This window comes from Bos grunniens, chromosome 23 (assembly GCF_055505025.1).
Source record: "Bos grunniens cultivar Pamir isolate PY7600 chromosome 23, Bosgru_T2T1.0, whole genome shotgun sequence".
Classification (NCBI taxonomy): Eukaryota; Metazoa; Chordata; class Mammalia; order Artiodactyla; family Bovidae; genus Bos; species Bos grunniens.
The window spans coordinates 53,718,858-53,732,583 of record NC_141187.1 but is presented as its reverse complement, the minus strand read 5'-3'; the positions used below and the strand labels follow the sequence as shown (position 1 = coordinate 53,732,583).

General features: G+C 44.6%; 1 protein-coding gene across 12 annotated transcripts in view; it reads right to left on the bottom strand.

Moving 5' to 3' along the window:
* EXOC2 (exocyst complex component 2) overlaps positions 1-13,726 on the bottom strand; it is a 122,999-nt gene that overhangs the window by 60,231 nt on the left and 49,042 nt on the right. For all 12 annotated transcript variants that reach the window (XR_015152907.1, XR_015152908.1, XR_015152909.1 and 9 more), the window contains 4 exons: positions 13,351-13,496; positions 13,141-13,222; positions 12,300-12,402; positions 8,975-9,093 (listed from right to left, as the gene is read on the bottom strand). Coding sequence is in view for 9 of the 12 variants with exons in the window: in XM_086370947.1 (XP_086227073.1) it covers positions 8,975-9,093; positions 12,300-12,402; positions 13,141-13,222; positions 13,351-13,496 (450 nt within the window). In the remaining 3 variants the exon portion in view is untranslated. The remainder of the gene's footprint in view (positions 1-8,974; positions 9,094-12,299; positions 12,403-13,140; positions 13,223-13,350; positions 13,497-13,726) is intronic.

The window sequence follows — 13,726 nt, the reverse complement described above, 5'->3', positions numbered from 1 at the left end:
AGAAACTTCCTAATATATATCCTCATTATAACAGCTTTAAAATAAAATTTACGGCCTAGAGAAGCCATCCACGTTGAAGGCCAGGAAGGGCCGTGGTGAGGAGATACCCCTTGTCCAAGGTAAGGAGCAGTGGCTGTGCCTTGCTGGAGCAGCCATGAAGATACCCCATGCCCAAGGTAAGAGAAACCCAAGTAAGATGGTAGGTGTTGCAAGAGGGCATCAGAGGGCAGACACACTGAAACCATACTCAAGGAAAACTAGTCAATCTAATCACACTAGGACCACAGCCTTGTCTAACTCAGTGAAACTAAGCCATGCCTGTGCGGCAACCCAAGACGGGCGGGTCATGGTGGAGAGATCTGACAGAATGTGGTCCACTGGAGAAGGGAATGGCAAACCACTTCAGTATTCTTGCCTTGAGAACCCCATGAACCCCATGTATGAAAAGGCAAAATGACAGGATACTGAAAGAGGAACTCCCCAGGTCAGTAGGGGTCCAATATGCTACTGGAGATCAGTGGAGAAATAACTCCAGAAAGAATGAAGGGATGGAGCCAAAGCAAAAACAATACCCAGCTGTGGATGTGACTGGTGATAGAAGCAAGGTTTGATGCTGTAAAGAGCAATATTGCATAGGAACCTGGAATGTCAGGTCCATGAATCAAGGCAAATTCGAAGTGGTCAAACAAGAGATGGCAAGAGTGAATGTCGACATTCTAGGAATCAGCGAACTAAAATGGACTGGAATGGGTGAAATTAACTCAGATGACCATTATATCTACTATTGCAGGCAGGAACCCCTCAGAAGAAATGGAGTAGCCATCATGGTCAACAAAAGAGTCCAAAATGCAGTACTTGGATGCAATCTCAAAAACAACAGAATGATCTCTGCTCGTTTCCAAGGCAAACCATTCAATATCACAGTAATCCAAGTCTATGCCCCAACCAGTAACACTGAAGAAGCTGAAGTTGAACGGTTCTATGAAGACCTACAAAACCTTTTAGAACTAACACCCAAAAAAGATGTCCTTTTCATTATAGGGGACTGGAATGCAAAAGTAGGAAGTCAAGAAGTAACAAGGAGTAACAGGCAAATTTGGCCTTGGAATATGGAATGAAGCAGGGCAAAGACTAATATAGAGTTTTGCCAAGAAAATGCACTGGTCATAGCAAACACTCTCTTCCAACAACACAAGAGAAGACTCTATACATGGACATCACCAGATAGTCAACACCGAAATCAGATTGATTATATTCTTTGCAGCCAAAGATGGAGAAGCTCTATACAGTCAACAAAAACAAGAGCAGGAGTCTTACAAATAGCTGTGAAAAGAAGAGAAGCAAAAAGCAAAGGAGAAAAGGAAAGATATACCCATTTGAATGCAGAGTTCCAAAGAATAGCAAGAAAAGAAAGCCTTCCTCAGTGATCCATGCAAAGAAATAGAGGAAAACAACAGAATGGGAAAGACTAGAGATCTCTTCAAGAAAATTAGAGATACCAAGGGAACATTTCATGCAAAGATGGGCTCGATAAAGGACAGAAATGGTATGGACCTAACAGAAGCAGGAGATATTAACAAGAGGTGGCAAGAATACACAGAAGAACTGTACAAAAAAGAGCTTCACGACCAAGATAATCACGATGGTGTGATCACTGACCTAGAGCCAGACATCCTGGAATGTGAAGTCAAGTGGGCCTTAGAAAGCATCACTACGAACAAAGCTAGTGGAGGTGATGGAATTCCAGTTGAGTTATTTCAAATCCTGAAAGATGATGCTGTGAAAGTGCTGCACTCAATATGCCAGCAAATTTGGAAAACTCAGCAGTGGCCACAGGACTGGAAAAGCTCAGTTTTCATTCCAATCCCAAAGAAAGGCAATGCCAAAGAATGCTCAAACTACTGCACAATTGCACTCATCTCACACGCTAGTAAAGTCATGCTAAAAATTCTCCAAGCCAGGCTTCAGCAATACTTGAACTGTGAACTTCCTGATGTTCAACAGGTTTTAGAAAAGGCAGAGGAAACAGAGATCAAATTGCCAACATCCGCTGGATCATGGAAAAAGCAAGACAGTTCCAGAAAAACATCTATTTCTGCTTTATTGACTATGCCAAAGCCTTTGACTGTGTGGATCACAATAAACTGTGGAAAATTCTGCAAGAGATGGGAATACCAGACCACCTGACCTGCCTCTTGAGAAATCTGTATGCAGGTCAGGAAGCAACAGTTAGAACTGGACATGGAACAACAGACTGGTTCCAAATAGGAAAAGGAGTTCGTCAAGGCTGTATATTGTCACCCTGCTTATTTAACTTATATGCAGAGTACATCATGAGAAACGCTGGACCAGAAGAAACACAAGCTGAAATCAAAATTGCCGGGAGAAATATCAATAACCTCAGATATGCAGATGACACCACCCTTATGGCAGAAAGTGAAGGGGAACTAAAAAGCCTCTTGATGAAAGCGAAAGTGGAGAGTGAAAAAGTTGGCTTAAAGCTCAACATTCAGAAAATGAAGATCATGGCATCCGGTCCCATCACTTCATGGGAAATAGATGGGGAAACAGTGGAAACAGTGTCAGACTTTATTTTTTTTTGGCTCCAAAATCACTACAGATGGTGACTGCAGCCATGAAATTGAAAGACGCTTACTCCTTGGAAGGAAAGTTATGACCAACCTGGATAGCATATTCAAAAGCAAAGACATTACTTTGCCAACAAAGGTCTGTCTAGTCAAGGCTATGGTTTTTCCTGTGGTCATGTATGGATGTGAGAGGTGGACTGTGAAGAAGGCTGAGCACCAAAGAATTGATGCTTTTGAAGTGTGGTGTTGGAGAAGACCCTTGAGAGTCCCTTGGACTGCAAGGAGATCCAACCAGTCCATTCTGAAGGAGATCAGCCCTGGGATTTCTTTGGAGGGAATGATGCTGAAGCTGAAACTCCAGTACTTTGGCCACCTCATGCAAAGAGTTGACTCATTAGAAAAGACTCTGATGCTGGGAGGGATTGGGGGCAGGAGGAGAAGGGGACGACAGAGGATAAGATGGCTGGATGGCATCACTGACTCGATGGACGTGAGTCTGAGTGAACTCTGGGAGTTGGTGACGGACAGGGAGGCCTGGCGTGCTGCGATTCATGGGGTTGCGAAGAGTTGGACATGACTGAGCGACTGAACTGAACTGAAAATAAAACTTATTTTATTAACGTATCTAATATACGTATAAAAAGATGTTTACTGTCTTTTTAAGACGTTTACTGTCTTTTTAAGCACAGAGCTGTTTTTGTAGTTTTGTAGAAGACTTGAGGAATCTGTACCAAGTCTCCTAGTGGAGGCTACACCTAACCAGCTGCCCAGGAGCCACCTGAACCTACGTTATGGAAACACTAGAATTAAATTTAGTAACCCCACTGATTGTCTACATAAAGGTCCCAGCTGTATTTTTTAAATATCAAGAAAAAAAAGTTTAGTTATACTGCATCCATTCACAAAACTGCACATAAATTTGAAATATAATTTATGCATGTATTTTGGTGAGCTTCAGTTGAAAAATACAGCCTTTTTATATTTTAAGACAATTGGATAAACAAATATTTTTATTTCAGCAAATAATTAGCTTAATAATCTGGTCAATGTCTGAAATATTTAAAAGAGGAGATAGTTAGCACAGCCTCTATGCTTAATCCCCTGAGAAGGAAATGGCAACCCACTCCAGTACTCTTGACTGGAAAATCCCATGGACAGAGAAGCCTGGTAGACTACAGTCCATGGGATCGCAAAGAGTCAGACACAACTGAGCAATTGCTTGCTTGCCTGCCTATGCTTAATATTTTCCCTTTATAACAGATCCATACTGTGATGGTTCAGATCAAACCTTTCCCGTGTGACGTATCAGTCTACATTTCCAAAGAGAACCCGAGCCACCCAGAAGAGTCTTCCTCCTGCCGTGTGACTGTGCACGAGAAGCTCCTGCTTCTACCTGCTCTGGAAGCGCTGGTCCGCCTCTGCCCCACCACGTCGCTGGGAAGTCCTAAGGCCGCAGCAGACTGATGCTGCCTGGAGTTACTAGGTAAGAGTCAGCGTGTATTTTAAGACTTAAACTTGTTTTCAGAACAATGGAAAAAATGCCTTTGAAGGCTACCTTTAAAAATCCTGTTTGAGAATGTCGGTAGGGGGTTAAACCAAAGGCTTTTCCTGACAGGAAACCTGAAGATTTAGTCTCATTTTGGCCCTATTTCATAGGAATTTTAAGAGACAAATGACACTTCTTATAAGGTGGTAAAAGTTTTGGAAGAGAAGCCGAACAGTTAACTACCTCAGGCTGGAAGAAAACAGATTCGTCCACAGGCATTTACGCTTTAAAGATGAATTCTTTAATGCCGATCTTTATTCTTGCTCTTTCCCCATCTTTGTCTCCCCTTAGAAAAGCCAAAAGATAGCATGTGGGCTACAGAGGCAGGCCACGAGGAGCAGCAACGCGCTCCTGGGTGCCCGGCTGGCCGTGCTGAGGGGCCGCGGTCACCGCCTGTCTGAGTCCTGGTGTGTACCATCAGGCACCACTCACCAGGCTGGTCTGTGCTATGACCATAAAACTGGCATCCAGAGAAGGTGCTGCTGCAGCGTCCACAAGAATAGCACCCTGGGACCTACCTCTGCGGACAAAGCTTCATATGCAAACAACCTGTCCTAGAAAAACACAGCTTTTACGGAGGACTTGGCTCAGCCCGGTCATGTTTGACTCTCTGCGACCCGACGGACTGCAGCACACCAGGTCTCCCTGGCTCAGAAAATCTGCCACCATCTCTGCTCATGAGCTTTTCTTGAAGACCACAAGACAAATACAATTGGCATTTTTAACACAAACCACCATGTAAAACTTTTAAAAAATTATATTAGGTTCCTTAAATTAATGCATAAAAACCAGCTTTACTTACAAAGACATCTTCTCCTGTCTGAAGTATTTACACTCTATCTTTTAAAACTGTAGTTTCACATCACAAACACTGTCTCAGGTCGTAACCCTTCTGCCTGGGGTGGGTGAATCAATTTCTCTTCTTTGGTGTTCAAGTCCAAGTGCAGATGTCACAACAGAACTCACAATCCATTCTTTAGATTCAGAACCCAACAAGCCTTTGTTTTGAAAACAGGTTCCTGAGAGGACCTGAATGAAAGTGAAGAAGATTCACAAGAAATGAGACGTGCCGGAAGAGACGCAGGCATTGCCACCACCACGCCATTAGCTCATTGTGTCCAGAAACCCATCTGATGGAACATTAGCTTCAGCAACAGAACAGAGGTCCATGGCACTGTGTGCCCGACTGAGAGAAGCTGAGCAGTCATGCGGCTCCTCTGAGGCAGTTCCCTCATATGCAAAATGTAGACCCAAGTCATGTCTGAACCAGACAGTTTCCCAGGTTTCTACCAGACCCACAAGGTTGTAATTATGAGAGGATGCCAACAGAAAGTCCAAATGATATTTAGGAATCCTGCCCCGTACTGACCTCATTTCTGTTACACATAACTAGGATATCTGTAAACCGGGAGTCCATCAGAACAACTGGTTGTGAATTAACAACAACAACAAAAACTAAAGTTATTCCAAGCAAACTTATAACTAAAGCCAATATTTTATATAAACATCCACCTACAAACACAATAACCTCAGATATGCAGATGACATCACCCTTATGGCAGAAAGTGAAGAACTAAAGAGCCTCTTGATGAAAGTGAAAGAGGACAGTGAAGAAGGTGGCTTAAAGCTCAACATTCAGAAAACTAAGATCATGGCATCTGGTCCCATCACTTCATGGCAAATAGATGGGGAAACAGTGGCAACAGTGGCTGACTTTATTTTTCTGGGCTCCAAAATCACTGTGGATGGTGATTGCAGCCATGAAATTAAAAGACGCTTGCTTCTTGGAAGAAAAGTTATGACCAACCTAGACAGCATACTACAAACCAGAGATATTACTTTGCCAACAAAGGTCCGTCTAGTCAAGGCTATGGTTTTTCCAGTAGTCATCTATGGATGTGAGAGTTGGACTATAAAGAAAGCTGAGCGCAGAAGAACTGATGCTTTTGAACTGTGGTGTTGGAGAAGACTCTTCAGAGTCCCTTGGACTGCAAGGAGGTCCAACCAGTCCATACTAAAGGAGATTAGTCCTGGGTATTCATTGGAGGGACTGATGTTGAAGCTGAAACTCCAATACTTTGGCCACCTGATGCGGAGAGCTGACTCATTTGAAAAGACCCTGATGCTGGGAAAGATTGAGGGCAGGAGGAGAAGGGGACGACAGAGGATGAGATGGCTGGATGGCATCACCGACACAATGGACATGGGTCTGGGTGGACTCCGGGAGCTGCTGATGGACAGGGACGCCTGGCGTGCTGCGGTTCGTGGGGTTGCAAAGAGTTGGACACAACTGAGCAACTGAACTGAACTGAACCATACACACATGCCTTCACTACATCACTACACACCTGCACACAGCAGACAGGAGCACAGTGCAGAGCTAACATGCCCAGGGACAGACACGCTGATGACGACAACCAGGAAAGCATCTAGGGGCCAAGTGGCCACGGTGGACGCTACGTCACCAATGGCTAATTCTCGTAAGAAATACAAGTTCTGTCTCCATCTGCGTGACGCCTCCGCACTGCCATCGTCTGCCTTTGCACTGACCATCGATTAAAAAGTCACAGTATCTATGTACTTCAAGAGCTACTGGACATATTAAACTGCTTTTGAAATTGACAGTTAACTGAATGCTTGATATCAAGAAAGTACTGATAACACTTCAAGTAATGATAATAGCTTTCAAGAAGTTCAAGTGATATAGTTTTCACAAAGCATGTTTATCTTTGAAAATCACATATTGAAATAACTATAAATGAAATGAAGTGACCTGCTTCAAAAGCAATTCAGGGTGAGGGAGGAGCTGTAGGTACAATGAGACGGGTTGTGAGCAGATAACTGTCTAAACTGGGCAGACACAGAAGAGGTCATGGGGTCACCCTTAGTGCTCCTAAATAGGTTTGGAATTCTCCAAAATAATAAACTCCTTCTGATGTGAGCTCAAAGAATACACCAGATGTGCAATTAAAGAGTATGGACTTGTTAGGACTGTCTATATTGTTTTTGTTAGCTGTGTTGCTGACAACAGGTGGGTATGGCTCAGGATGTTCTTCTGAACGTCAAAAGACAGTTAAGATCATAATCTATAAACATCTGGCTAATGGATTTAGGAAACTTATACTGCATTGTCATGAAATTTATGGAGTAAGTTCAAAGAGCTATAAACTGTTATGTTGCACTTTTCAATCAAAAAGACCAACTTATGGAAATAAGTTTACCTAAACCTCATCACTAACAAGAGGTTCCAGTCAACGCACATTCCTTCAACCATGCCGCCAGCAAGGAACAACCTCTACAACAGGCTTGGTCAGAGTAAATAAAAAGGCAGGTCTCCAGTCACACAGAAGCCAATGTCTTTTTTCCCGGAGATGCTGCCTCTCGGCAGTGGTGGGTGAGTGAGTTTAGCAGCACGAAGCATCCAGATGACAAGGAAGGACTCCACCAGGTAAGGGTGCATCTCCATTTACCTCCAAGAAGGACCCAGACTAGTGATGGGATATTGAGTATCAGAGCTTTCAGGTATGGATGTAATGAGCATGAAATTTCCTGTGCGGTCTTTATAAAGTAGACACGTTTTCCAGAAATTTGAATATTTTCAAAACTAAACGTGCAGCCAGATTGTTTCTTACAAGCCTGAGCAGGGAAGCCTTCTGACAGACCACAGCCCTGTCTGTACCCCGGGCCATCTGACCACCTTTCAGCGGCCTTTCCCCGGAAAACCACACTCCTCCTGGAGGCTCAGTGGCAACAGCACCTCCTCCAGGAAGACTCCGGGGCCTCCGGTTAACCAGGCTGAGGCAGAGCTCTGTACTCCCCACTTCGGAATACCTCTCACAACTATACTTACGTGACAAATAAACACCCATGTGGCTTTTTAAACCACTTCTCTCTCACCAGAGGACAAGCTCCGAGAGGCTGGAGACCACCTGGGTCCGCTCAGCACAGCACTTCAGCCCTGAGCACGCACCCACCGCACTGCCTGCCAAGCCTGCTGCACCACCACCTGGAAGCTGTAAAGCCACTGGCGTGTGGGCACCACCAGGAGAGAGTCTAACACAGTGGGAGGGGAGGGGAGGAGGCCGAGAGCGACAGTCTTCAGAAACACCAGGGGACTGTGTCAGGCAGCCCGGGGCGAGAGCCTGCCCAACTGAGCAGACTCCAAGCACAAGAAACTGAGGCCTCCAGACATCCACATCGACCTCAGACTATGCGTGCTGCTTGTGTTTTCACTTGTTAAAACTTGTTAAAATAATTAATGGCACAACAGGAGTTTGGATATGGCATCAGGAAAGAGATATTTGGGTTTTCCTAAACATTAAGAATAGAAAAAAACTGATTCGCAACTAGAGAACACTCAAATCCAAGCCAGCTAACCCACGACAGGCTGTCACAAACACCTGCGGCCTCCCTTCTGCGCCAGCCTCGCTCCCACACTGCCTCACTCTCCTCCCAAACCCAGCGTCACCGAGAGGGGAGGGCAGGGCCCATGTCTGCGCCCCTGGACTTGGCTCAGGGCCTCGTGTGCAGAAGAGCCCAACAGGCAGCTGACGGAGTGACGAGTGCACGCTTCTGCTGACGGACACAGGTACCATCCCTACACGCCGCGTCACTTCTGCTGGAGTTACTGTCCGCTGCCCAAAGCTCTGTCCATGCAGCCAGACCGCACGAGACAGGCGTGCTGAGGCTTACCCCATGCCTCTCAGTCCCTGGCTCAGGGAGGGTGCTCAAGGTGGGGGTTGGGGTGGGGAAGGTGGCACAGGCACAGGCACGGGGAACATGAGCCCCTCCTCAGCCAAGTGCCCCCAGAGCGTGTCGAGCGACCAGGGGAGGGCCTTGCCTTTGAGGTCCCGCACGCAGCCCTCCCGGCAGCCGTGCATGAGCTGGAGGATCCACCGGTGCTGGGCCCCGATGCACTGCCACGCAGGGTCGCCAGGCGCGTGGAGGTCGGACAGGTACCTGAAACGGCAAGGCAATGGCTGACCGAGTCAGCTTCTGCTGCACAGCCATAAGGTCAAAACGAAAGCCAGTGTATCTTAAAGTCACGGCTTTTAGGGATACTTAAAACTCTCGTCAACTAGTAAAGCATTCATCAATACTTACTCTTTAATATTCAGTTCTAAATGAAACATATTTAAACTTCTTTGCATGCAATTAACAATAAAAGTACATTTTAAAACGCTAGGACTTTATAAAAAGACAACCAAGATGACAGAGACAGCGTGCAGTGTCCTGATCAGAATGCGCCTGCTCAGCTCTCGGCCACACAGGAAACGCCAGCAGAGTCTCCGCCAGACGACCTTCTTCTCTGGTCTGAAACTCACGGCCACCAGATGGCAGTGTGACCCTGCTTTCTTTATGCTCCGAACAGGGCAGCTGAGACTTTGGACCACATCACAGAGGTCTGGTGACAGCAAACACTGACCTGTAAGCCTAAACTCTGATTCGTGAGAAGATATTCCTCAAAATATACAGTAGAGGTGGGCATTTTTCTTGGTTTTAAAATAGGTTGAAAAATATTTAAAGTCTTATTTGTCTGTGAAAATTTCCAACCCAGATAGACAACTGAAGTAGATTTCTGCTGAAAAATTGACAAGTATTATTCAAAACTTAGCCCTCATGAAATACGTAAATATAACAACTTAAAGCAAATTAAATCAACTCCAAAAGCTGGACTTGCTGTCTTAAAATTACTACAAACCGTAAGCTGTCTACTGTCTTGGGGCTGAAGTTTCGTCTAAGAACACACAGTCACTAGTCACAGTCACAAGCATGGCCTCTCGCAGGGACACAACTGGGCGTCTCTCCCGGGCCCTCCAGCAGCAAGCACTTCCTTACTCAGGCTTCTCAGCCAGCAGCTAACCAGAGGAGAAGCAAGTCAGTGATAAACAAGACCTGGCATTCGGGAACAACCCCTGCCCCGCTCCAGGACGAACCAGGCGGTGGTTTTCCAGGAGGGGGCGCAATCCTGGCCCCACTCACAGGGGCCTGGAGCCCATTGTGCTGAGCCTGTGGACTGTCTGCTGGAGCTTCGCCTCAGGCAGGAGAAGCTGTGTGTGCCCCCAGGGCTCCTGCAGCACCTCCTCCAGACGCCTGGACTCACACAGCACCCTTGGAGCCACACCAGCAGTAAACGCAGCACCCCCGCCCCGCGCCCGCCTTCCTCTCTGACGCACGCACAGAGCAGCACAGCTAGGCGATCAAGACGTCCCTCTGCTCAGCACCCCCTCAAACTGTAAGGCCCTTCAGTCCTTCCAAAATTTAAGAATAATCCTCTTTCTACCATCTTGTTAATGGGTATTACACAAAAGAGTTTTATAAAGAAAGATAAATTTGTTGTCTCAGAAACTCTAGTGTTTCAGTTCAAAAGTACAACTTGTGTTAAGGCTTTCCCCTGGTTAAATGACTTAATCCAGTAACTTTTCTTTTAGGATGTACATTAAAGACTGTAAACTACATTTCAAAAATCTTGGCTTAGAATACGATACAGATTATTGCTACTTCCTTTTAAACTTCGTTACCAAAGAATACTTTTTAAAAAGGCTTTTTAGTGGGGAAAAGGTAAGGAATGTTAATTATGGTGAGCATAGACTCAAATTTTAAAATTTAAGAGTTAGAGCCGTTAGGCATACTTAGACATGATTTTTAACAATGACCAAGGAAAGAATCACACTGATATGGAAAGAAGTATTGCTACAGGGTACTCTGCTTCTCGATCAAGCTGCTAGCAGCAGCAGAGTATGGAGAGAAGAAATTGTGAGAACGCCTCGAACCAGAGTCAGCACTGAACAACCGCACGGCAACAGGGGAGAGCCCCATGCTCACGCCGTGCACAGCTCCCAGTGTGTGGGGCTCAGACGCGCAGCCCTGCTGGCGATAAAGTTGAGGGCTCCCCCCAACCTGGTGCTCACAGGGTGGCTCATCATAGATTCCAAACTCCAACAGATGTTTGGCCTGGTTGTGATGTTTTTCCTATTCTTTAATAACTAAATCCTTAATTTAAAAAAGGATGATAAATTGCTCCATGTAGTTTCAAAGTGTCAAAAATAAAGATTAAAAAGTAAATAAATTACTTGACATTTTCAGTGACATTCTTGTTCTTTTCCTTTTGAAAGGACAGGGAATAAAGCAATAGGCCATTTAAAAGAAACTTTTTTAATATTACTATCTTTTAAATGGTATCCAGTAGGTTAACCGGTCATGGAAACTGCATGAGTTATCACACAACGGCAATTCACTACATAAAGAAATCCTGCACTCGATCGATAAGGTTTAACATCATTTTCCTACCAAGAGATGTAACAGAATAACTGTAATTATTAGTTAAGCAGCATGGCAGAACACAGACAAGACGCTAAACAGCTTTGTATCCTAGATGACAGATTAACCTTCCTGGAACTCTATTACTTTACATGTTAAAAAAAAAAAAAAAAAGGCAGTTGGATAACAACACACAGTTAATTAGCAGCATTAAATTTCTATGATTCTACAAGCCAGAAAAATTCCTGTGTGTGCTTTCTTCTGGGGACACTTAGAGAAAAGCACAGACAGGCTGTGAAGGCAGACAGCCAGAGGCCCCCCACCTGTGGAGCAAGTGTGACCAGGTGCCACGCAGCGACCGCGTGGCTTGTTGGGGGGCAGCCGGCACCCCAGCTCCCCACGCCAGCCCACGTTAAAACTCCCTCCCTCTTGAGCAACACGGTTCCCACCACACCATGGGGCCCACGCTTCTGCTGCTACTGCCGTCCTTTCCAAGTCAGCATCCCCACCTCCTTTTCAAGCCTGGAAGCTTTCAGAACCCTCAGCTGTTGAGCCCTGCCCCACCTGCAGCACTGGAGCCCCGTGGGACAACGCCACCCTCGAAGCCGGTCAGGGAGCAGCCCCCCAGCCAGGCTAGATCCTGTGGACAGGAGAAGGGCAATGAGGCCGCTTTCCCTTCACCCAAACTGGCAGGATTCTCTTGCCTTTAAAGGGTGACTGCTCCCCAGTCTCTGAGTACACACAAGACCTGGTGTCCTACATGGGTCCCCACACTTCTGCTGCCTGTCTTCCCTTCTGCCGTCTCATCACTCTCCCAGTCTCCCCGAGTCTCTGTAAGAGCAACAGGACGTGTGCAGCATCACCCAGATACATGTGATTCGTTAAAACTCTCACAGAAGGTTTACCTTATATAACGTTTCTGGTCATGTAAAGTTGATGGTGTCTCAAGCAACTTCTCCAGAAGTAATTCTCTTAAAGCTTCAATCCGTGTTTCTACTTCAGCATAATCTAATTAAAAAGGAAATAATTACATGATTTACAGAATGAAAGTTTAAAATCAAAGTATGGAAAGCAGACTGGCTGTGCGGATGGAGGGGCTGACTGAGAAGAGGCAGGAGGGGAACTTCCCCAGCGATGAAAACATTCCCTGCAGGGTTCGGGTTACAGGGTGTGTGTACCTGTCAAACTCACTGGTGTGCAGTGTGAGAGCCTGTGCGTGCGCGCGCGCACACACACACACACACACACACTGTAAATTTATCACAATAAAAATAAACTTTTCTGGGTCCTTTTGGATTTCTTTACAAATTTAATCAAGTCCTGTGATAGTTCTCCCAGTTAATAAGGCATTTTAGGCTTTATTTTCTGTAACTCTACCATAGAGATAATTTCAAAATTTGCTTAAAGTAGGGTTAGAATTCATAAATATATTATTAGTCTTTCTAAAGAGGGAAGAATAAAATGTAGATTTCCATTTCTGTAAAATACCTGTAACAATTCTTTCCAGTAAAAAAGACCTAAGTAGCATCACAATTATCAAGCATCAAAGGATGTCCACCCGCCCTGTAGTTCTCTCTCCAGGTCACTAAGAAACTCCACTAAGCTACTTCTGAAGTACCCATCTTACACTTGAAAAGGGGCACCATATAAACAAAAGCTAAAATGCATGTTAACATTCTTTGCAAAATCCATTTCACAATTTTCCTATAAAGGCAAAGTAAAAAATCTTAAAGTAATAAATCTTACATTTCTTGAAAACTTGCACCTCTGTTTTCCCAAAAAGTGACTTGGCCTTTTCATAATCATTAATAACCACATCATAATCACCCTTTAAAATAAAGAAACATTTTGGAGATTGTCAGTAAAGTTTAATTAATTTGGTTAAGATAAAAAACATCTTCACAACTCTAAAATGTAAGACATCTGCGCCCACAGGCACATGAACAGGCACTGTACCTTCTGGATGTTCCTTTCAATATTTAGAGGGAGGTTGAAAAGAAACTTGAATCGCTGGAGCACATTGAGTGCATTTCTAGTGGAATCTGCCTTGTCCTTTCGACCTAAGACTTCTTGAAATAATGTATCTGCAGTGTTACTTGCTCCTGTTTTAAAAGGAGAAAAAGAAATTTAGATAAAAACTAATTTTAGTCATAAAACGTGCAACTGGACAAAAGAAACAAAATGTTAGACTGCTATTATACTTGATATTATAACTCAGCAGACTTTTCTAAAAGTCAATTATATTGGAGTTTTTTTTAATTTTTTACAGTTTGCTTAAGCACAATTTCCATCTTGCTTGCTAAGTCTTTTCATATGTGTATACCAATTAATG